The 26,341-nt window shown below is 37.2% G+C and overlaps 1 protein-coding gene across 1 annotated transcript in view; it reads left to right on the top strand.

Moving 5' to 3' along the window:
• The window catches only part of ASB3 (ankyrin repeat and SOCS box containing 3), a 212,851-nt gene that overhangs the window by 159,357 nt on the left and 27,153 nt on the right, over window positions 1-26,341 (top strand). The window contains exons 4-6 of the mRNA XM_006873554.1: window positions 20,568-20,680; window positions 21,286-21,421; window positions 25,956-26,133. Coding sequence (XP_006873616.1) covers window positions 20,568-20,680; window positions 21,286-21,421; window positions 25,956-26,133 — 427 coding nt within the window. The remainder of the gene's footprint in view (window positions 1-20,567; window positions 20,681-21,285; window positions 21,422-25,955; window positions 26,134-26,341) is intronic.

Here is a 26,341-nt window from a genome sequence, read left to right on the forward strand (position 1 = left end):
AATTTTTGGGTCAAATTTATTGGACCACACTATTACTTTTCTGTGTGGAACATTTAGGAATACTCCAAGTAACATTAATATTCTGTGAAACTTTGAAAAATGCTGATTTGGGCATTGAGTTTACAGTTTCAAAGTATTGTCCCATTTATGAAATTCAGTATTGTGCTTACTTATTATTTGGAGAAGATTAGAGATGCAGAATTTTATGTGTTCTATGCTTCAGGGTATAATTAACTTAAAAATTTTTATATGCATGAGGGAAGAGTTGCTAAGATAATTCAAACCAGTGAATAACTTTAAATCACTTATTGTTTAGTAATAGGATTTATTTAGTTTCTTTTGTGTCAAATTTACTGTCCTAATTCTATTTTATAGTAGCTAATGGCACTTCACAACAACAACAACAATATATATAAAAAGAAAAGATTTGGCTCAAGCAGTGGTTCTAAGCTAAAGGAGATAGTCCACATGTAGTACTTTTAAGAGTTTAAGTACTACATCAATTGCACTAGATCAGTTGCTTGTTTGAAAGAATAAGGGGATTTCAAAGAATTCATGGAAAAATCCATTACCTTTTTTTTTGTTTTTACGTTTTTATTGTGAATTGAGCGATAGTTTATATGGGAGAACATCAGCTTTACACTCATCCTATTGTATTGCATTTCATTGCAATGACTATAATCCCCTCCATGCATCATCGTTTAACAGCATTTGCTTCTATTCCCTCTGTTTTCTTTTTTGGATGTACACTGAAGCACTCAGGAATATATAACCATTCAAACAACCCAAGAGTATACCCTGCAAGCCTGCCTCCTGCTGTCAGCACACAGCCTCTCTCCCTCCATGAGTCTAGAGCCTCCATCTCTCTTTTCATTGTCTCTGCCTTGATCTCTGGCATTGCTGCTTCTCTGGATAGGATCCCATACTCCACTCTTCTCCCTTGATGGTCCCAGGGTCCTCCACTCTTGGACTGCAAGATCAACCACTCCCTTCCTTTTGCAACAAAATCTATCTTTACATTTGCAACAATCGCAGGGAGTCCTGATAACAATTATTCACTATTGAACCACAAGAGTCTTACGCCCATCTCCTTTCACCAGCCCCGTCTAGACAGGTTAGAAATCACTCAGTGGAGATTCTGCCTTCCTCCGCACCCTCTGAAACTAAACTCCTTCTTGAAAGCTTGTAAGCCAGGCACTTTGTGCCTTTATAACCCCCACCCCCACCCCCATTTTAGGTAGCCAGTGTCTAAGTTGCCCATCTCTGTCAACCCTGTGTACAGAGGGGGTGGGAATGATCTTTGCTGTGAAGACTCGTTCCCTCTTTTAAATTACTACATCCATAAGTATAGGTCAAGTTCATCAAATTATAGTGGATTGTACTTTTTTCCTCTTCTTTCTTCCTCTAGTCGAGTTCTGATTATTTAGCCATTGAAGCTAGGTCAAATGGGTGTTCTTGTGCATCTCTTTTCAATCTGCAAGTATGGGTGTTCATGGGCAAGTATTGGCGTTCCTATGCATCTCCCCTCACTTCTTATCAGCTGGACGCTTCACTCTCTGCTCTAGCCCTCTGTGGCCACGTCTCTGTCCATGGGGTCAGGAGTCCCCATGTAGCACCATACTGCTGGCCAACCGGGTCTCACTCCAGATTGACTGGAGTCTATTGAACGTGGTCAGACTCAGCCCACATCTTCATTGCGGCTTTTCCCCTACCTTCCCTTATTGGTAAACCAACATGGTCGCAATCCATTATCTTTTAACTGCATTTTTCCATGAACTTTTTGAACCCCCTCAAATACATGAGTTATTTTAAGAAAGAAAAAGATAGGGAAAGTACCACCTTAACTTTTGCAAGAACAAAATGTATGTTAAGAACAGGCATATGATTTCTTTAGTTAGATAATCTAGACTCCAGGTGTCTGCTTTGTACCATAAGTAATGTAAGTTTCAACAATTTGCTTTGCTTTCCTGTGTGTTTCTATCTCTTTTAAGTGAGCATAGTGATGTATACCTTTCTGTCTTAAATGGAAGAGTTTCTTTTGCAAAAACAAAATCCAGAATACATTAAGATTTGTAGGTGAGGAAAAATGGCTTGATCAACAGGCTCTAAGATGAGAAAGGGGACTGCCTGTCTTGTATAGATCCCTTCCCAATCTGTAGAGTTGTATTCCAAAACTGCTCTTTGCTAAAACTGTAGAACACACTGTTCCTCTCGCCTCTGAAGGAATCTATATTCCCTTGGATGTTGTGGGCTCTGTCCTGATGGCTCAGTTACCACATAGACTTGCTAGTTGCTATAGAATATAAATCTAGAGGATCAAGGGTGAAAATGAATAGAGAACTATGAAAACTCCCTAGGTTACTGGGAAAGTTAGCAACTTCAGTGATGTGTAGCATATGAGTATGGTTAAATTGAAAGCTAAATACAGACATTAGACTATCTACTGCTTCACCAGTTGTAACTGGAACATCTTCTTTACACAGAACTCATCAAGGTTATAATAGAGATGAGCTTTGGTAGGGAACTCTTCAATTGTATAGAAGTAAAAATCAAAATGAGAATGCAAAAATTTCAGAAACTTCACTTCTTTATCTTCCCACCTGAAAAGTGTTCTGGAACATCTTTCAACTAACATCCAATTTAGAGTTTCTACTAACATCCAATTTAGAGTTTTATGTTTTAATAAGGAATCGGCCCCTACTTCTTTTCTCTACCCTTGTCTTTTCCTCTCTTCACTCCCTTTTCCTTGCCCTCCTCTCCACCCCCTCACCCCCCACACAGAGTATATTCAAAGGATAGATTTGTAAAACTGCTTTGGGAATAAGAATATACTTATAAATATAATAGGTTGTAAATGAAAATACAGCTACTTATTAAAAACTAGATTTTTTTTCTTATTTTGTTGTATACATAAAACAACATTGATGAATTAGAGGTTTAAATGCAACCCAATGTGACTTCATAGAACAATTCTCCTGGGAACTGCACAGTATGCAGTTTTGGCTTTTGATAAATTGTTCATTTTTTGTTCTTTTGAGCCTTTGCTTATTCAGTGTAACCTTCGGTATTAAACATAGCTGCAATGTTTAATAAGAACAAAATGTTTTATAAACAGTGTCATGTGAGGCTGCCTGTTTCAATATTTAACTATGAAATGTGTCATACTTTAGCTCATATGACATATCCTGATATACTGGTGTTCCAAAATCGGACAAACCACCATGGTTTTCACTTTCACCAGTATCTTCATGGACCAGTGACCCATTCAAAGGGCTGTCTTTTGAAGTGCTAGGAATTTTGATGTTTAACATTCATGTATATGAATATAATATGAATTGGAATTTATTTTTGGCATTCTTTTTGTCAACTGAAAGCATATTCATCTTCCTCTGGGATTATAGCAGTAAACATTTCTACTTGAGATTATACAAGGGGCTTCAAAAATTTTGTGGAAAATTCCATTATCTTTCTGTTCCATATTCCACAAAGTTTTTGATGTCCCTTTGTATCAGTTCTTGAAAATATGAGTTTGAATTTTTCCACACTAAAGTGGAGTCCACTGAAATGGAGTCCTGGTGTGGCACTGTAGGATAAGCACTGGACTGCTAACTGTAAAGTTGATAGTTCAAATACACCAGCCGTTCCTCAAAAACCCTAAAAGGAATGGACTCTAAGGCACTTAATAATAACAAAAAGTAAACACTGAAACTTCGAAAGTGTTAATTTGTCTTTGTGGTGTTTACTTTGAACTCTTCTTACGTAGATTTGTTTATTGATACAACTACCATTTTATGTTTTACATACTTTAAGACCATCTTAATTTCCTAATATAAGCAATTATGAAGCTAGGCCATTTATTATTTTCTTGTGTTTGTTGTTATGTGCTGTTGAGTCACTTCTGACTCCTAGCCACCCTCTCTGTACAGCAAAAGCACTGCCCTATCCTGAGCCACTCTCCGAATTGTTGCTATGTTTAAGCCCACTGTTGAAGTCACTTTGCCGACATATCTCGTTGAGGATCTTCTCTTTTTCATGGACCCTGTATATTACCAAGTAAGGACTGGTCTCTCCTGATAACATGTCATGTGTCTGTGAGATGAAATTTCCCCATCCTCACTTCCAAGAAACATTCTAGTTGTACTTCTTCCAAGTCAGATTCAAATGCATCAGTTCTTCTTTGGTCTTCCTAATTCATTGTCTAGCTTCTGCATGCATCTGAGACAGTTGAAAATGCCACTGCTTGGGTCAGGCACACCTTAGTTCTCCAAATGACACATTTGCTTTTTTACACTTTAAAGATGTCTGTTACAACAGATTTGCCAGTGCAGTGCGTTGTTTGGTTTCTTGCTGCTGTATGAGTGTTGATTGCGGATCCAAGTAAAATGAAATCCTTGACAACCTCTATCTTGTCTCTATTTATTATAATGTTGATTATTATGTACCATTCTTGTCCCTTACTTTTACACAATTGAATATATTTTTATAATTTGTCATTTTTAAAATCATTTTTGGAGTCCTGGTGTGGTGCTGCAGGATAATGCATTGGACTACAAAGTTGGTTTGAACTACAAGGTTGGCAGTTCAAATTCAGCTGCTCCTTGGAAATCCTACACAGGGTCGCTATGAGTCAGAACCAACTCAATGGTACTTAACAACAAAAGTCAGTTTCAGCTGATAGAATTAACCCCCTACCTTTTTTAAAGATGAGGAAATCGTATTCTTTGGTTGTCATTATATGACTATTGTCTTCTTTCTCCTTTTCTTTCCCAACTTTGTTTAATACATGATTTTTATACTGTCTGTGTATGTACATTTATATACTGTTCCAGCATCTTCATTCCTTTATGTTATACTATTCTTAGTTCTGTGGTTAAATATCTCATTGCAAGTTACTTTTCCATATTATCTTGATTAGTGAAATTTTCCCTCTACTAGCGTCCTGTAAAGGCCTATGGAAAGTAGTAGTCCCTGAGTTCTGTATGTTGGAAACTGAGTAATGATATTATCCTTGAGTCACACTTCCTTTCCTTGTCTCTGCTTTCACTGGTGATCCATTCTGTTCTAGAGTCAGAGTCTGAGGCCAGCCTAGACTTCTGTATTTATGACATTATTTTTGTATGTTTGTTCTATATCTGTTTTCCTTGAGACATATCTTTTTAATATGGAGATTCAAGATTTCTTTATTTTAGTAAATCTTTCAGAAGTTTATCTTTAAATGTCAGTTCCATTTTTATGGTCTTCAATAATGAATTTGTTAGATATTATCTTCAATAATTCTTTAATTTTCTTTCTCTTTATTTTCATTTTGCTGTTCTCCTTCCTCCCTGTTTTTCCTTTTCAGATATGCCTACTCTCTATAGTATTTTTTATAATTTGACCTGCATATTTCCCCCCAGGTCTGTTTTGAATTCTCCATGCTCATATTACATTGTTTCCTATTGAAAGATCAGTGGTTCAGACCCACCAGCCACTCCTTGGAAACCCGATGCAGGGTCACCATGAGTAGGAACCGACTTGAGGACACTTAACAACAACTACAACTACCTTTAACCTGAATATGTGTATCTCTGTGTTATGTCATTTTCACAATGTCAGTTGCTTTATTAATTTTTCAAAAATTTGCATCAAAAGATTTAGCCACAATTTTCATTCACCTGTGAATATTTTATGGTAAGAGGTTTTTTTGGGGGGAAGGGGAATTTTTCTGATACCTTTCTATCATCTTTTCTTGTATGTATGTATGAATTTGTGCTGGCTCTTTTATGGTAACTCAAAATAAGTACCTGAGTGGTTGCTTGACAAGCTGTTTTCATGAGGTTTATAATGGGCAAGAGGAGTCCTGGTGGCTATAGTTATTAAACTTGACTGAAAGGTCCGAGGTTCAAATGCACCAGCTGCTCATGAAAGAAAAATGTGAAAGTTGCTTCTCTAAAGATGTATATAGTCTTGGAAACTCTTTAGAATTTCAGAGCCATTCTGCTCTGTCCTGTAGGATCTGTTAGTTGGTTTGGTTTACAATGGGCAGAGGCTAGAGCCACATTCCAGACTAGCCAGAGTTTTCCTTTGACTTAGAATTTTTTGGTTTGAGTTTATTTACCAGGGTTTTGTTTTTTGTCTCTGGTTTTGTTGTTGCTTTTTGGCTCCTTATGTTTTGTTTTATTTGTTTGTTTACTTTTAGCAGTCAATAGGGATAGGCAGCTATGGAATTTTTACAATGTAATTTATTTTCTGTGTTAGCAGAAACAGATTGTTCTTAAAGATATACCTATTTGTGGTGGAATTCCTTGTTTTAGACTCAACTCCTCTGACTTTCAGATTTCAGCAGGATACACAGGCATTTCTGCTGCTGGTAATTTATGGTTTGCTCCCTAAGAGAACTTCTCCCCTTTGACAGATATACTCTGCCTGCTCCTTCTGATGTTTGCAGCTCAGACATCATCTCCCCAGTTATACACAAATACCTAGCATGATTTCTAATGGTTTTGGAAGACCTTTAAGCTTTTTTTTTTTTTTTGAGGTTTAGCTGAATCTAGGTTTTTCTGAATATGGAGAGTGTTTTTGTTTATTAGTGTCTTTTAGATGATTTCTAAAAAGAGTAAGTACAAATGCTCACTTTCTGTTGCAATATTAAAATTAGAAATCCATAATAATTTGAAAATAAACAGAATTAGTAGGTTTTTTTTTTTTGCGATTTAATAATCACAGGTCTCCACTCACCATCCCTTCCCATGACCAGGATACGCAGGCATTTCAACTGGATACACAGGCTGTATAGTGCAATCTTGGTTCTTTTTAGGTGAATTTGAGCAGAACTACTCAAAATGTCCTGGTGTGGCGCTGTGGGTTAACGTGCCAGACTGCAAAGCCATTTTTGCTGCAAGATTGGCAGTTCAACCTCACCAGCTTCTCCTCGGAAACCCTATACAGGGTTGCTATGGGTCGGAGTCGACTCAATGGCACCTAACAACAACTCAAAATGTCAGTTTAATGCTATAAGCTTGAGACAGAATTTCCTTTATTGAGAAAGTCTTTTTTGAAGAAAAATGTCATCTGAACTTAGCAATGTACTTAGCAATGTAGTTAATTTACATTGTGCTGAAAACTTACCCTGTTGAAGCCTAGTATATAGCATGTAGCTTACAGATTGACAGCCAGTCTATAGATGATATACTGTTGTAGAGTATGTCTGTCTATCAAACTGTATCATTACATGGTTAATGCAATTATCCTTCAGTCTTCATCATTATTCTTACCATTGCTCAACTGATTATATCACAATCACTCATCAGTATCATTGAAATAGTTAAAAAAATTTGCTCCTATATAAACAGGTTTTGGGATTAAGAATAGTTGGCCAGACTCTTTTTCTCTGATAAGGACTTCTCAGAAAATAATTTATTTCTCTAAGCCTTTATATGGAAACCACACTTCTAGGGTTGGGTTCCATAGGAGAATCCTGCTATATGAATGTTTCAAAAACACTTGAATAACTACAGAAAGTGTTAGACTTCAATGTTATAGCCCTAGGAAAAGTTGTAAGTTTAAGAGTGTTTTGAAAATTAAATGCTGCTCTTGACATTTTCTGCTGCAGTTGAGACATACGGGAAAAAATATGTAGTAGGGTAATAGAATCTTAGGTTTTTGTTTACTAAGATACGCATGTGATTGAAGAGTATGCTTTTCTGGATGTGGTCTCTGATGTCCAGCTGGCCATTGAATTTCTTTCCATTGGTCAGAAACCATGAGATATGTCAGTGATAACAAGTATAATTGGCTTAGGGTATTCACTGCCAACTTTTTGTTATATTCCTAATGGAATGAATTTTCCCCACAGGGTCATGGTTTTTGCCCCCATCATTTTACATCTTTAAAATTGTTAGTTATTGGGCATGTATGAGAGACCTTATAAGAAAGCAGTTTGACTTTCACTACAGTTTTAGAAAAAAAAAGTTTTAATATCAGTAAAACACCCTATTTTAGATAATGAAATTCATGTCCCAAACATACTATAGGAATCTATGTGAATATATTAGTGGTTTACGACTATGCATATATCTATGATGTTGTTGTTGCTGTTAAGTGCCGTGGAGTCAATTCCGACTCATGGCGACCCTGTATAGGATTTCCAGGGAGCAGCTGGTGAGCTTGAACCACCGACCTTGCAGTTCAAACAACTTTGCAGTCTGTTGCATTAGTGCACAGTGCCTCACCAGGACTCCGTATCTGTGATGTTGTTGTTGTTGTCAGGTGCCATCGAGTCGGAACCGACTCATAGCGACCCCATGCACAGCAGAACGAAACAATGTTCGATCCTGGGCCAACCTCACCACCGCTGCCACCCCCGAGTCCATCAATGATGCCACCTGGCCGATCCATCTCGTTGGAGGTCTTCCTCTTTTTCTCTGACCCTCCACCCTACCCAGCATGACATCCTTCTCCAACGATTGTTTCCTCCGGACTACATGTCCAAAGTAGGAGAGACGAAGCTTAGCCATCCTGGCCTCCAAGGAGCACTCTGGCTGCACTTCTTCCAAAACAGATCTATTGGTTCTTTTGGCAGTCCATGGCACCCTCAGTATTCTCCTCCAACACCACAACTCAAAGGCATCAATTCTTCTACGATCCTCTTTATTCACTGTCCAGCTTTCGCATCCATATGAGGCTAGTATCTGTGATAGAGAAGCCCAAATTCATAACCATTGTGATTTTAAACTTTGGCTGTGAAATACATAACTGTAGCTAGTCTGTCTTACCTGGAAATATCCTCGAAATAATGGAGGATGTGGGTTAGCGCGCCAGACTACAAAGCCATTTGATCTGTTCAAACTTACCAGATGCTCCTCAGAAACCCTATACAGGGTCGCTAGGGGTCCGAATCAACTCAACGGCACTTAACAACAACAACAGTTACATCCTTACCAGTCACATTGACAGACAAAAGGGCTGCAACTAATGTAGTATTCTATTTGGAATTTGGATGGTACTTGCATATAGATTGTTGTTGTTCTGATTCATAGTGACCTTGTATAGATTTTCTGAGGAGCAACTTTGAACTGCCAACCTTGTGGTTAGCATCCAGTGGTTATCCTTTAGCACCACAGAACCTTTTAAACAATCGGAGGTCAGGTACACTAAATTAGCAACACTGGAAAAAGTGGTTTGGATTTTGTCAATGCAGTGGAGTTTCTTTTCTAGTGCCACCAGGTGTCACTGTAAACCCAGGACCAGAAGAAAACTGCAGCAAAGAGCTTATTTAGGTTCTTTTTTTGCTTCATAAAAGAGGCAGAGAAAAAGTTTTACTGAAATTAGGTGTATAGTGGAAAGATTATTTTACCAGTGAATTGTATATTTTAAGGAAAAATGAAGTATAATAGAGAAGAGAGTACATGTTGAGCTTAAAAAGCATAATTCAAATTTGCTAATAGAATATGTAGATAATCTCTGAATCTACACATTTCAGAAACCACCAGCCTGCTGTCGTAGCTAGAGGAGACAGACAGCCTGTGGTTAAACTGTTCATTACAGCTCACTGGACATAATATTTCTCAGTAGAATTACTGTCAAAATCAGAGCCTCAGAATGAAAGAAGGTATTTCTAGGTTATAGATGTAAAACTGAGTTGACTGTGAATTACATTAGGTACAGAATTTATCTTTAGTTCCCTAGAACACAACTACATTAGGCACTTTTCAAAAGCATTTAGTAGTGCAATTACAGCATTTTTAAAAGTTCCTCTTTTCAAAATTTCTTCTTTAATGAATGCTACATTAAACAATGCTTGTTGTTTACTCTTCCTAGCTAGATTTAGCCATGCCATGCGTATAGGCTGCCATGTTTCTCTCATGAAGTCTTTGTGTGGTGATTGTCACTAAACCCCATCCTGTATTCTTCAGCTGAAGTTTGAGTTTGGTTAAAGTTTCATGTGGGTAAAAGGCTACTTCCAGATCCTCCTTTGAAAACTTTGTGTTTTTCTTTTTCCTTTTAATTTACTGTTTTTTAATACCAAGTGTTTTTTAGAAATTTTTTTTGCAGGGAAATGATGCCATTTATGTGTTATTCTTGCTGTTTTAGACTTTTGCTCTTTAAGCACTATATGACTGGTTATCCTTACCCTCAGCATATTCTATGGTTTCAACTGAATTCTTTTAATTCTTTCTGGATTAAAGGGAGGAAAGTCTTGCTTTCATATCTCTGCACATTCCAGACACCGAGCTCTCTGCATTACAAAGTGGGGTCTCTTATTCATCCTTACTGTTTGCCTTTAAGGAACTCTGGTAGCATAGTGGATTACAAGCTGAGCTGCTAACCAAAAGGTTAGCAGTTCTAATCTACCAGCCACTCCGTAGGAGAAAGATGGTGCTTTCTGTTACTGTAAAGACTTACAGCCTCGGAAACCCTATACAGGATAGCGATGAGTTGGAACCGACTCGATGGCACTTAACAAACAGCAAACTTTTTATTTCTTTATTGATCTTCGTTATAGACGGTCTATCCATTGTTGAAAGAGGTGTATTGAAGTCTCCAACTATTATTGTAGGACTGTTTCTTTCTCATTTCAATTTGTTTCATAAATATTTGGTGTGTTATTGTTAGGCATACATATAATTGTTATGTCTTTTTGATGAATTGACTCTTTTTTTATACACTTTCTTGTTTGCTTTTAGTGACACATTTTGACATAGTCCATTATGTCTTATATTAATGTAGCCAACCCTGAATTCTTTTGACTACTATTTGCATGGAATATTTTTTCTATATTTTCATTTTCAGCCTGCCAGTATCTTTAGGTTATTGGTGGTGGTGGTGATTGTGTGCTATCAAATCAGTTCTGTTCTGACTCATAGCGACCTTTATAGGGTTTCCAAGGCAGTAAATATTTATGGAGGCAGAAGGCCTTATCTTTTTTCCATGGAGCTGCTGGTAGATTCAAACTGTTGACCTTAGAGTTCACAGTCCAGTGTGTAACCTGCTGGACCACTACAGTTGTCTTTGGCTGTGTATTAGATCTCTATTGCTGTGGGATAAAGCACTGGACCACAAGGTCGGTTTGAACTACAGGTCTATGGTGTAAACGCACCAGCTGCTCTTTGAAAACCCTATGAATCGGAACCAACTCAACAGCACTTAACAACAACAACAACATAAATAGCGTATGGTTAGATCATGTGCTCTGCTTTTTAATTGGAGAGCTTAATCCATTTAAAGTAATTGTTGATAAGGAAGGAATTCTGCTATTTTACTGTTTGTGTATGTTACAACTTTTTTGGCTGATTTTACTAATATTGCCTAGATTTGTGTTTAGTTGATTTTTTTGTAGTGAACCATATTGAGTGTGTTCTCATTTCCTTTTGTGTACTCCTTTAGATGTGTTCTTTGTGGTTACCATGAAGATAGCTTATATAACATCCTTTATTTATAGCAACATAGTTGAGATTGATAGAGTCCTGGTATGGCGTTGTGGGATAATGCACTAGACTGCAAAGTCAGTTTGAACCACAAGGTTGGTGGTTCAAACTCACAAATCACTCCTTGGAGACCCTATACAGGGCTGCTATGAGTTGGAACTGACCTGACAGCAGTAACAACAACAGCAATTGAGATTGATATATGTTTAGTTTCAATAATAGACAAAATCTCTGTTCTATACTGCTGTTCCCTATTTATGTTATTGTTTCAGAGATGACCTCTTTATATACAGTGTGTCCAATAACTTTGACTTATAATTATATTTTATGCATTTGTCTTTTAAATCCTGTAAGAAGAAAGTAGAGTTACAACACTGAAACACCATGAAACTGAATTTATATGTTTACATTTTAAATTACCTTTACTGCTTGTCTTTTTAAAATTATTTCATATGTCTTCAGGTTATTCTCTACTTTCCTTTCTTTTCAATCATAAAGACTTGCTTTAGCATTTCTTGTAGAGCAGGTCTAGTGGGAGCAGACTCATTTAGCTTTTGCTTATCTGAGAATGTCTTTATTTGTTGTTAGTTTAGTATCCTCAAGTCTCTTCTGACTCATATTGACCCTGTATAGGGTTACTGAGGAGCAGCTGGTAGGGTTGCTCCTCTGACCTTGTAGTTATCAGTCCAAATGCTTATCTTCCAATGTCACACCAAGGCTCCTTGTGTTTGTTTAGACCTGTTTTTCTTTTTTTTTTCTTTAAATGGTACTTTATTGGGTCTTCTGTGAAAGTTTACATTTAAAGGGCAGTTTTGCTAGTTATAGAATTCTCGGTTGACAGTTCTTTTCTCTCAGCAATTTAAATGTCACCCCACTACATCCTGGTTGTCATGACTTCTGAGTAGAAATTAAAGTTAAATCTTACAGAGAAACTCTTGTATGTGATGATTCACTTCTCTTTTACTGCTTTCAAGAATCTCTCTATATTTTTGGTTTTTGAGAGTTTAAATATAATGTGTTTTGGTGCAAACTGTTTTGAGTTTATCCTACTTATAGTTCAGTGAGTTTCTTAACTCTTGTCTTTTTTCAAATTTGGGGAGTTTTGTGTCTTTTTTTTTTTTTTTAATTTTTTTATTAGGTAGTCTTTCCCTGTCTCTCTGCTCTTCTGGGACTTGAATAATAACTATAATTCAACTATAATAATAATAACTCATACATTTTCACCCAGGCATTCCAATAGCCCCTTACAACCAACATGTTTAACACAAAGCTGGAGGAATCAATCTAATAAGATATGTGCAAGATCTCTTTACTGAAAATTGCAAAATGCTATTGAGAATCATAAAAAGCTGTAGAGATATACCATGCCTATTATCTGAAAATTCATTCTTGTAAAAATGTCGCCTCTCTCCAAAATAATCTAAAGAATCCATGCACATAAGCGTTATAGAGGTTTTAAGTTGCTTTCTTCCACCACTTGTCTGTCAGTTTGTTGTACCATGGTAGCTTGTCTTGCTGTGATGCTGCAAACTATGCCACTAATATTTTAAATACAGGCAGGGTCACCAGGTTTCAGCAGAGCATCCAGATTAAGATAGACTAGAAAGAAGGAGAGGTGGACCACTTCTGTAAGGTTAACCACTGAAAACCTTAAAAATAGCAGCAGAATATTGTTTGATACAGTGCTGGGAAATGAGTCCTTTAGGTTGGAGGGCACTCAAAATATGATTGAGGAAGAACTGCCTTCCCAAAGTTGAGTTCACCTTAATGAAGTGGCTGGAACACAGCTCTCGGGACTGTTATTTGCTGATGGGGCCCAACTTATAAAAAAGAGGAAATAGCTGCAGACATCTATTGATAATTGGAATGTAGAAGTATAAAGTATTAATCTAGGAAAATTGGGAGTCATAAAAACTAAATGGTATGTATAAAGATTGATATCCTAGGTATTAATGAACATAAATGGATTGATTTAGGCCATTTTAAATCAGACAATCATGGTAGACTGTCAGAAATGACAAATTAAAGAGGAATGGCATCACATTTTTCATCAAAAAGAGCATTTCTAGATCTATCTTGAAGTACAGTGCTGACTGTGATAGGATAATATCCATATGCCTACAAAGAAGACTAGTTAATATAACTATTACTAAAATTTATGTACCAGCCACTAAAGCCAAGGATGAAACTGAAGAACTCTGTAAACTTCATTAGTCTAAAATTGATCAAGCATACCATCAAGACACATTGATAATTACTGGTGATTAGAATGAGAAAGTTCAAATCAAAAGAAGAATTGATAGTTGGAAAATATGGCCTTGGTGGTTGAAATGATGCTGCAGATCGCATGATAGCAGTTTGCATGATTAATGACTTATTCATTGCAAGTATTTTTTCCCAACCCCATTAACATGATTATACACATGGAGTTCACCAAATGGAATACACACAAATCAAATTGACTACATCTTTGGGAAGATAGGATGGAGAAGCGCAATAGCATCAGCCAGAACAAGGCTAGTGGCCACTGTGGAGCAGATCATCAATTGCTCATATGCAAGTTCAGGCTGAAGCTGAAGAAAATTAAAACAAGTCCACGAGAGCCAAAATGTCTGGATGATCAGAACTCAACTAGAAGAAGAAAGAAGAGGAAAAAAAAGAGTAATCTGCTACAATTTGATGAAATTGACCTATACTTAAGGATGTAGCGGCTCAAAAAAAGAGAACAAATCTTTACAGCGAGGATCATTCCCACCCCGTCTGTACACAAGGTTGACAGGCATGGGCAACTTAGACATTGGCTACCCAAAATGGAGGGGGGCTGGCTACAAAGGCAAGAAGTGACTGGCTTATAAGCTTTCAAGAAGGAGTCTAGTTCCAGAGGATGCAGGGGAAGGAAGAATCTCCACTGAGTGGTTTCCAACCTGTGTGGACAGGGCTGATGAAAGGAGATGGGGATAAGACTTGTGGTTCAGTAGTGAATAATTGCTATCAGGACTGTCTGTGAGTGCTGGAAATGTAAAGGTAGACGTTTTGTAACAAAAGACGTTTAATTGATTTTGCAGTCCAGGAGCAGAGGTCCCTGGGGCCATCAAGGGAGAAGAGTGGAGTGCAGGACCCTATCCAGGGAAGCAGTGATACTAGAGATGGAGGCAGAGATGATGATGTGGAGAGATGGAGTGGCTGGGAACTCTGGACTCAGGGAGGGAGAGGGTCTGTATGTTGACGGCCGGGGGGCAGGCTTGCGAGTGTACCCTTTGTTTGTTTAATGATGCATGGAGGGGGTTGTAATCATTGCAATGAAACAAAATACAATAGGATGAATGTAAAGCTAATGTTCTCCCATGTAAACAATCACTTAATTCACAATAAAAACTTAAAAAAAAAAAACCCACAAAAACAAAACAAAGCAAAGTCAAGTATTTTAATGAAATGTGCAAAGCCCTGGATTTAGAAAACCAAAAGGGAAGAACATGTGCAGCATTTCTCAAGGTGAAAGAACTGAAGAAAAAAGTTCAAGTCTCAATTTACAGTATTGAAAGATTCTATGGACAAAATGTTGAATGATGCTGTACATATCAAAAGAAAATGAAATGTATACACAGAGTCACTATATCAAAAATAAATGGTCAATATTCAACCCTTACAAGAGAGTGTGTATGATCAAGAATCAATGGTACAGAAAGCAGCAGCCCAACTTACACTGAAAGTGTTGGTGATAAAGAAGCCTCTAGGAATTGATGGATACAAATTGAAAACTTTAAACAAACTGATGCAGCACTGGAGGCACACATTCATGCATGCCAGGAAATTTTGGAAACCAGGTATCTGGCCAACTGATTGGAAGAGATCCATATTTGTGCCCATTACAAAGACAGGTAACAATGAAATATAGAAATTATTGAACAATATCATTAATATCACATGCAAGTAAAATTTTTCTGAAGATAATTAAAAAATGACTACAAGTACATCCACAAACTCAAGCTGGATTCGGAAGAGAATGTGGAACTAAGGATATCATTGATAATGTCAGATTGAATTTGGCTGAAAGCAGAAAATCCCTGAAATAGGTTTACTTGTGCTTTATTGACTGCAAGGGCTTTCGATTGTGTGGATCATGACAAGCTGAGAACAACACTGCGAAGTATGAGTATTCCAGAACACTTGATTGTGCTCATGAGGAAACTGAATATAGACCAAGGGGCAGTTGTTCAAACAGAACAAGAGGATACTGAATGGTTTAGAATCAGGAAAAGTGTGTTCCAGGGCTGTATTCTTTCACTATACTTACTCAATCTGTGTGCTGAGCAAAACTGAGATGTTGGATTATATGAAGAAGACTGTGGCATCGGGATTGAAGGAAGACTCATTAATAATGTGTGATATATGGATGATACAACCTTGCTTGCTGAAAGTGAAGAGGACATAAAATACTTATTGATGAAGATTAAAGAGCACAGCCTTCAGTATGGGTTACACCTCAATGTAAACAAAACAAAAATCCTCACCATTGAACTATTAAGTAACATTATGTTAAATGGAGAAAAGATTGAAGTTGTCAAAAACGTTATTTTGCTTAGATCCACAATCAACACTCATGGAGGCAGCTGTCAAGAAAGAAAACAACGTATTACAATGTGGCACTGCAGGATAAGCACTGAACCATAAGGCCGGTTTGAACTTCTAGGGTGGTGGTTCAAACCTACCGGTCACTCCTCAGAAACCCTATACAGGATCATTAGGAGTTAGAACCAACTTGACAACACTTAACAACAACAACGAAAGGGAAAGTTCAAGTTGTCTGTAAGTTGGACATTAGTAACCCAGGGATTTACTGTACTATCAAAACAAATGTCCATATAGTAGTACTAAGATGACTATATATATATAAGATGTACATTATAGAATATTTTGAAGAAGAAAAAGAGGAGAAGGATGGGGAGCAGGAGGAGAAAGAAATTATTTTATGGGAGCCAATTTACTAGAACATTTCTTAGCAGCCATGAAATTCTTTCTTTCTTATCCTCCTCCTTTTGCTTCCCATCCTTCTTCTCTTTTTCTACTTCAAACTGTTCTACAGAGTACATCTTTTTTAAAAAACTTTATTAAAATACTGAGTTTATTTCACCTGTATATTTTTTGTCTCCCCACCATTTCCATTTGTCTGACCACTGCTACTACTGTGTCCTATCATAATGTTCCATACATACTTAGAACCAAGCAAAGGGTGGTTCCATCTTTCAAGGTTCCATCTTTAAAAACCAAACAGACATTTTGGACAACACATTCTTTGCAAAGGAACCTGTCAACATTTATCAGACATGGTAGGGAAAGTTCTCACTTTGCATTATAAAAAAGGACAGCCAGATATCAACTGTTACAGAAATGAAATAAAATGGAAAACTTTAACAAACTGCTAAAACTGTCTTCTTAAAGAGACTTCCTCTATTGCCAGAGATCTTCAATAGCCTCCTAGTCTGTCATCTGGAAATAGTTCTTCACATAATTGATAAATTTGACTTTGACCTTAGGAACAGAACCACCATTTTCTATACTTGCTTGTATTTTTGCTTTAATATTTTCTATAGAACTAGATCCTTTCAGTGTTGTAGATGTTTTTTTCTGTTTTTTTTTTTTTTTTTTTTTTCAAGGATTCTTGACCATTTGATCTTGGTGTTGATGGTTTTGAGTCTTTTTCATTCTAGTTGGATTTTTGTGCATTTTTAGCTAGTAACCCATATAGATTTCTTCACTGGAACTTTTTCTTCAGTTTCATCATCATCAAAAGTAAAAGATCTGCTTATCATTTCAGTCTGCATCTAGAAGGCTCTCAAGGGAGAAACACTCTATCCTTCCCCACTCACCTGTTTCCTCATTATCCCCATTAGTACAAAAGCGCTGGATATGTACAGATGATTGACTAGTTGACTCTGTTCCTGGAAAAGAATTGCAAAGTCTATTTTAGATGTGGAGTAGTTTCTAAGCTGCTGTTACATTTGGTTTTCTCAGTAGGATTGAGGAAATATGTTAGTAGAAAACAATGACTGCCCTTTTGGAAGCAAATAGTTCACTGTATGGTCCATTTTGTTTCCAATTTGATAACTTGTTATATAAGGACAAATAAGTTAATATGCCTTTTTCAAAGTATAGGCTTTGAAAGTAGTAAATAGGTGGTAGATCTAAACTATAAATATGCTTTTCAAAACCACATATTTCTCAATTATTTACCATTAAATTTTTTAGAAATAATAATCAAGAGTTATAAAAATATTATTTATCTGCTTATATCCAGGTTTAGCGGTTTTTTGTTTTTTTTTTGCTATTTGGAAATATTTTCTGTAGAGATGCCCAAATCAGATATATTAATATACTTCTGATATTAAAAGTTAAAACTTTTTCAAATATACTGTATTTAATAATCAAAACAACATTTTTTGACTTTCATTTTTGCAAGATCAGCTTAACTCAGAAAAACAAGTAACTTCTCTCTGTTCATGTGTCACAGCCAACACCCTGACAATCTTCAGCTTAAAGGTTTGTCTATCGATAATTTTTGCTGGCAATCACTGATAATGATGCATGAATTGAAACAGATTTTCTTCTTCTCTGTCATGAATTCCACCCCAAATTAGGAAGACCTTATATTGTTTGTAGAAAAAAATAACTTGAAAAACTGTTGTTCTTTTCCTAGTAAAATACATTTGAATGTTAAATTGGAATAGATATGATAAACTTTTACTACAATAGTACTGTTTCAACCACAGGGATGGAATTTGTGAAACCCCCTTAGGGTAGGAGAATTTTTTATTGTATAGCTTCAGAGTTGTTATGGGGGAAATACATTTAGGTATAAATTCTGTATATAAAATTAATAAAATAACAATGCCATGTTACTTATCTTAAATCATAATGAATATACTTAGCATGTCTTATTTTATACTTTCAAAGTTTTAGTCTTTCCCATAGTTTCTTAGTTTGCATTTTTCAAGTATGACCCTTCTTCTTCATGTTCAGTGCTTTTGTAATATGATGACTGAGAGTTGTTGATCCCCACTTTCTTTCTCCCACTATGGTAGAGAATGAAGATTAATTTAGATGGTTGAAATTAAAAAATTAAAATAAGCTCCCTTTTTCAAGCTCCCTTTCCCTATTCAAGAGCTTTTTATAGATGGTGTTATTTCTCCAAACTTAAAATTCAAAGATGTCATTGCCTAGTCTCACAGCTACAACATTTATTTGTTGTTGTTGTTATGTGCCGTGGAGTCGGTTCTGACTTATAGCGACCCTGTACAGGGTTTCTGAGGCTGTAAATCTTTATGGGTGCAGAAAGCCTCATTTTTCTCCCATGGAACAGCTGGTGGTTTCGAACTGCTGACCCTGAGGTTCGCCGCCTGATTCGTAAGTGCTACAATAGTATACCTTATTTGCTATTGCTTGGCGTATGTATGTGTGTGTACTTATTTAATACCATATAATCATATTCAAAAGGAGTTCTGGTAGCGTAGTGGTTGCAAATCGGCCCGCTAATCGCAAGGTCAGCAGTTCGAAACTACCAGCTGCTCCGCGGGAGAAAGATGAGGCTTTCTGCCCGGGTAAAGATTTACAGCCTCGGAAACCCTGTACAGGGTCGCTATGAGTTGGAAGTGACTCCACGGCACTTAACAACAACAACAATAATCATATTCAAAGGAGCTCTGGTAGCTTAATGGCTGCAAACCTCAGGGTCAGCAGTTCGAAACTACCAGCGGTTCTGCGGGAGAAAGATGAGGCTTTCTGGTCCCGTAAAGATTTATAGCCTCGGAAACCCTGTACAGGGTCACTGTGAGTCGGAACCGACTCCACGGCACAAGACAACAACAACAAAGATTTGCAGCCTCGGAAACCCTATGCAGGGTCTCTATGAGTCAGAACCGACATAATGGCACACCACCAGTCATATTCTAGGGTCCCTGGGTGGCACAAAGAGTTTTTACGCAACCCAAAGGTTCATGGTGTGAATTTACTCTCAGTGACCAGGTAAACCCTGTGGGGCAGTTCTACTCTATTATATATGTGGTCAGCAGTTCGAAACTACCAGCTGCTCCACGTGAGAAAGATGAGGCTTTCTGCCCGGGTAAAGATTTACAGCCTTGGAAACCCTGTACAGGGTCGCTGTGGGTCGGAACTGACTCGACGGCACTTCACAACAACAACAATGAGTCGGAATAGACTCGATGGTAGCAGATTTTCTTTAGTATTTTGTCAATTAATTAACTCTGTTCTTAAATTCCTCCTGCATTTCTGCAACCTTCATAGCAAAATTTTGGGGTACATATACCATGTAAAGTTTAACCCATTTCTTGTTGTATCGACTTAATAACATACTCTACAAATTCTAGTATATCCTTACCAGATAGAATTTATAAGCACATATTAGACATACCTTGCCCTAATCTTAAATTGCATATGTATAAGAAAGTAGAAAGATTTGATGAAATTGTAAAAGAGCACATGATTTTTAGGTATCCATGGGCGTTGCATATAAGCTTTGAATTTCAGAGGATATACTTTAGCAATGACTTGGGAGCCATTTGTTTTAGTTACTATAGTTAGGTAATAGACACTTCTTTAGCAATTTCCTTTAGTTTGGAGTTTCACTTTAATACAAATAAATGAGTGCCTTACTATAACTTCATGCGTGAATATAGGATTCTTCCGTTTTAACTGTGATTATTGTTTATGATGATAAAAGAATCTAAGCGCAGAACTCTTAAATTTTACTCTTTTATTCTCGATTTGTCAGAGGCTCCTGCCATTTCAATCCTTTTGAGACTGTTTCTCCAGACTGGTATTGTTTCTTCTGAACTGCTCTCCCTTCCCCTTCCCACCCAAATGCATTTCTGAGAATAAATGTCTACCATTTACTACTATTTCCTGAATTTGAAAGTAATTTTCTATATGCACAGAAATGATTAGGCATGTGTTAATGGGTATGGGTTAAGACCATTGTGATAAACATTTTAGCATTGCATAAGAACTTTGTATTTTGATTTGCTTATCGGAATGACTATAGAATTGTGAATTTCTAGGTGAGTAAATGGTGAGCATATCACCAAAGTGTCCAGTCTTGCAAACATATCTTTTTGCTGACAGTAATTTTTTTTGATTGCTGTATTGCAGCTGTTGAAAATGGACAGATAAATGGAGTAAAGCTGTTGCTTCGACACGGAGCAAATGTTAATGGATCCCATTCTATGTGTGGATGGAGCGCCTTGCACCAGGCCTCTTTTCAGGTAATCTCTGAATTTATTATTTCATTTCCATGTAAATTGTGTGTGTTACCCTTTTAAAAATGACAGATCTATACAGTTTTTGCTTCCCACTTGCCTGTGATTTATGATGGTTGGTCCAGTACAGAAAAGGCAGTCTAAATGCTAATGATCATTCTGAATAAGCCAACTGCTCTAGTAACTACAATAGGTTTGGGGCTGTGGGAATTATCTAACTTTTCCAAATATTGATAGCATAGTTAAGAAGCCATCAGAATACTTGGGTTGTAAATTGATAAAGTGCAGTGGCTTATTTATAACTGTGTTTAGAAACTGTATAGTACCTTGGTTAGCAAGCTAATTTGATAGGAATTATAAGGATTATAATTTCTACAGGTCAGTGTCTTATTTGTTTATGTTTAATGCAAGCTAGAGGTGTAGGGTAGTCTAAATGTTTGGCCACTATCTTTCCATCCAGTACAACAATACATTTTTTAAAAGCTTTGTTGTTGTTGTTCTTTAGTGAGCAAAGCACAAATGGAAAAATAAACAAATAGCAATAGGGGGAAAAAAAAGATAGACTCATTTTTTTTGTTTTCTCTTATTGAAAATATGAATCTCTGTGTTAGGAAAATTCTGAGATCATAAAATTGCTTCTTAAAAAAGGAGCAAACAAGGAATGGCAGGATGACTTTGGAATCACACCTCTATTTGTGGCTGCTCAATATGGCAAGCTGGAAAGCCTGACCTTACTTATTTCATCAGGTAAGATTAATCAGTTAGCCTTTTGTACTGCTAAGATCATGAGTTTTAGTTTTGTACCTTCCTAGGAAGAATAATTCTTGACCAAATATAAATCAGGTTGTGCAACTTAATGGTTTTATGTATATGATAAATAAGAGTAAATACAAGTTGATTTATAAGCCTGGTTACTAAGTGTGTATTACTAACATAATGTAATACACAGCTGCTAATTTATCTGTGTAGGAACATAATGATCTATCACTAAAGCAGGTTTATTGGCAAATTGAATGATGGGGCTGTCCTTTCTTATGGGGACTTGCAGGTCCAACTTTCTAGGGTACAAGATAATTTTAGGCTTAATTTCTTTGAAAACTCTTTTGTTTATTAATTGCACCTCTGAGTTGTATGTTTTGATCGATTGTGTATTTATTTAAATGAGTTTATTTCAAAACATGTCTTTACTTTATTATGTTAATAGCAACATAAAACCTGTTAAAGGTCCTCTGTGTGACAACCTTTACACTTTCAGTAATGCCAGAGATGATGGTGTTGAGGTGGCATTCTGTGACCACAAATATTTGTTCTATGTTGTTAAGTACTGTCAAGTCGGTTCTGACCCATAGTGACCCTGTCTAGGATTTCTGAGGAGCGGCTGGTGGGTTTGAACCATCGACCTTGTGTCCAATGCTTATCCTAATGTGCCACATCAGGGCTTGTTCTATAGGAACTTTAAAATTCTTTCCAAATACTGTGTATGAATTCCCATTGCTAGGCTGATGAAGACGGATCATTGAGAGAAGCAGGGAAGTACTGCCAGATTGCTGCTGGCTTTTTAGTTGGTGTTTTTGTTTTTCAAACTACCTCTAAATATATAAAGCAACGTTTGTTTAGCCAGAAGGACATATATTTTCTTATTCCTGTTTCCTTCTTACCAATCTTCTAATATTCAAGATAAAATAAATAAAAGAAACAAATATTTATTAAGTGCCAATATAAGATATCTTCAATAAACAGTGAGTCTATAAATTTTGGAGTTGAGAGGGATCTCCAAAATCATTTATCCAAACATGCCTTTTTTAGATAAAGATTCCAGGCCCCAAGAGCTTAAGTGCCTTATCAGTAATCTAGAAACGATTTCCTATCAGAATTAGAGTTTGGACCCAGGTCTTTTAACTTCTGACCTTTCTCCTTCTACTATGTTGTACATTCCTGAGGACTATCTTAATATAATTTATGACTTCTAGTCACATAAGTTAAGGAGCTCTGGTAGCGTAGTAATTACGAGTCGAGTTGCTAGCCTCAAGGTCAGCAGTTCGAAACTACCAGCAGTTCCACGGGAGAAAGATGAGGCTTTCTGGTCCCGTAAAGATTTACAGCCTCGGAAACCCTGTACAGGGTCGCTATGAGTCGGAACCGACTCCATGGCATCTGACCACCACCACCACTACCAGTCCCATAAATTATACTTTTAGTGTCTAACAACTGATTAGAATAAAATAGGTTAAACTGTACCTTAAGGCCTCTCTCCTCATGCCTGTCTGTATTCTGTTACCTGGAGCACTAAGAATCTGTTTTGCTTTGTTCTTTTTTGTTTTCTTTTCTCTTCTCTGAATTGTTATGAATAGCCTGCTGAAAAAAAGTATATTTATAATGTAATGATATATCTTTCCAAACCCTTTAAGATGATTTTCCTTTTAGTTGATTATTCCTAATTTTTCCAACTCTTCATCTTAAAGGGATTGGTTCTTTAATTTTTCTGATACTTTAAAAAATTATCAGTCAAAGTGAGGCCTTGATTAAAACCAAAGTTAAGCAGGTTTCTTTCTTGATTGAATTTCTACTCAGTAATGGTAGCAGTGGCTCAGTAGGATAAACAGTAGTCTGTAAACTATTAGATCAGCAGATTGATCTTACCAGCTGTTTTACAGAAGAAAGATGAGGCTTTCTGCTCCTGTAAAGATTTACAGCCTCAGAAACCCTGTACAGGGTCTCTATGAACGAACTCAGCAACAACAATGGGATGGTGTTAACTTTTTTTCTTAGTCTGACAGAAGATGACATCCAGAAGATTCTAGTTTTTTAGACATACTGAGAATGCCCATTTTGGATTTCTAGAACCTCCATAAACTCTTAAACTTAGCATTTGTGTTTTGTATAGTATTTAACTATTTCACGGCTTTGGTTTCTTTAAAATGCACTTATGAACATCGTTTTAATTAAAGATAGCCCTTATCCCCCTTGATAATGATTTTCCACTGAGATATTTTCTAGAAAATGCAAATTTCTCATGGTCGTGTAATAACACTATACTTGTCATATCTAGTACATTATTTGACAATAAGAAATGTTTGAGACAACAACAATTTGGGACATTTCAGCTTTTCAAATCATCTTTATAGGCTGATATTTAATAACTCGGTTGGACGTAGTCTTTTAAAAATCAACTCAGGAATCCATTTAAATAGACCCCCTTCTCTTATTTGTAGGCTTTGTTGGTCATTTCATGGTTATGAAGAAAGACGATGTTGTAAACAGCACAAGTCAGAACTAGTTTTTTTTTTTAAGTTTTTATTGTGAATTATGTGATCATTTACATGGGAGAACATTAGCTTTACATTCATCCTGTCGTATTTCATTTCATTGCCATGCTTACAGTTCCCTCCATGCCTCACCAAACATCCAAAGGGTACATCTGGTAAGCCTGCCTCCCTGGTTGTCAGCACACAGCCCCTCTCTCTCCCTGGGTCTAGAGTCCTCAGTTGCTCCATCTCTCCATGTCATTGTCTCTGCCTCCATCTCTGGCATCACTGCTTCTCTGGGTAGGGTCCTGCACTCCACTCTTCTCTCTTGATGGTCCCAGGGACCTCCGCTCCAGGACTGCAAAGTCAACCACTCCCCTCCTTTTGTTACAAAGCGTCTACCTTTACATTTCCAACCCTCATAGTCAGTCCTGATAGCAATTATTCACTATTGTACCACAAGAGTTTTATCCCTATCTCCTTTCCTCAGCCCCATCCAGACAAATTGGAAACCACTCAGTGGAGATTCTACTTTCCCACACACCCTCTGGATCTAGGCTCCCTCTTGAAAGCTTGTAAACCAGTTATTGCTTGCCTTTGTAGCCCCTCCCATTTTGGGTAGCCAGTGTCTTAAGTTGTCCATCCCTGACTACCCTGTGTACCGAGGGGGTGGGAACGATCCTTGCTTAAAGATTTGCTCCCTCTTTTTTTTTTTTTTAAATGTTTTATTGTGAATTATATGATAGTATACATGGGAGAATGTTAGTTTTGCATTCATTCTATCATATATCGTTTCATTGCCATGGTTACAATCCCCTCCATGCATCATCAACCAACTAAAGGGTATACCCTGCAAGCCTGCCCCCTACACTTTCCCCTGCCCCCCACCCCCAGTCTTCAGCACACAATCGCTCTCCCTCTCTGGATCTAAAGTCCCCAGCTGCTCCATCGCTCCATGTCATCATCTCTGCCTCCATCTCAGGCATCACTGCTTCTCTGGGTAGAGTCCTGCTCTTGGCTCTTCTCCGTTGATGGTCCTAGGGACCTCCGCTCCTAGACTGGAAAGTTAATCACTCCCTTCTTTGTTATAAAATGTTTACCTTTATGTTTCCAACCCTCACAATCAGTCCTGATAATAATTATTGACTATTGTATCACAAGAGACCGATCTGCATTTCATTTGCTCCCTCTTTTGAGCTACTACATCCATAGTTATAGGTCAAGATCATCAAATTGTATCAGATTACACTTGTTTCCCTCTTCTTTCTTCTTCTAGTCGAGTTCTGATCATCCAGCTATTGAAGCCAGGTCAAGTGGGTACTATATGCAAATATGGGTGTTCTTGTGCATCTCCTCCACTTCTTATCAGCTGGACGCTTCACTCTCTGCTCTAGTCCTCTGTGGCCATGTCACTGTCTCTGGGCCCAGGAGTCCCCAGGACTTGCCATACTGCTGGCCATCCAGGTCTCAACCCGGGTTCACAGGAATCTGTTGAATGTGGTCGGACTTAGCTCACAACCAGAACTAGTTTTTAAGGCATAGCCACCATGATATGCCATATCCACTGGTAATTATTTTCATAAATCTTAGTCCAAAGTGATGAGCTCCATCTATAAAATGTCATAGTTTAGAATTCATCAGATCATTTTCAATAGTTACCAGAAATTGTATCCATAGTTGATGATTTGCCTTTTTTCCTTTTTAAACAATTCTTATTGGACCCCAAAAGTGCTTATTAGAGGAGGGATTAGAGTGAAATAAATCCTTCATTGAATAGGATATTTGTTTTAGATTAAAAGTGAATTCTAAAATATTAATACCTTTTCTTTTGAAGGCATAAAATCAAAAGAAATATAAATGATTATGAAGAAGGTAGCAAAATAAATGTTTATTCAAAAATATCCACTGAAGTGGGGTGGGGGAGCTATTGTACTAAGAAACCCTTTTATGTTAGCTTCTTTGAAATGTATGTTGATTATTATGGTCTTTTGCTTACATAATGAGAACTATCTATTAAATTCTTAAATTTGTCTTAGGTGCAAATGTCAATTGTCAAGCCTTGGACAAAGCTACTCCCTTGTTCATTGCTGCTCAGGAGGGCCACACCCAGTGTGTGGAGCTTTTGCTGTCTAGCAGGGCAGATCCTGATCTTTACTGTAATGAGGACAACTGGCAGTTACCTATTCATGCAGCTGCACAAATGGGCCATACAAAGTAAGTGTTACAAACAGGAAATAAAAATAAGCTCACAATAATCATGGAGCTAATAAGAAATATTCTGGGGACCAGACCCATTATTTATATATGGTGGTGGTGGTTATGTACCGTGGAGTCGGTTCCTACTAATAGCGACCCTGTACAGGGTTTCTGAGGCTGTAAATCTTTACGGGAGCAGAAAGCCTCATCTTTCTCCTGCGGAACA

The sequence above is a fragment of the Chrysochloris asiatica genome, unplaced genomic scaffold (genome assembly GCF_000296735.1).
Source record: "Chrysochloris asiatica unplaced genomic scaffold, ChrAsi1.0 scaffold00245, whole genome shotgun sequence".
Classification (NCBI taxonomy): Eukaryota; Metazoa; Chordata; class Mammalia; order Afrosoricida; family Chrysochloridae; genus Chrysochloris; species Chrysochloris asiatica.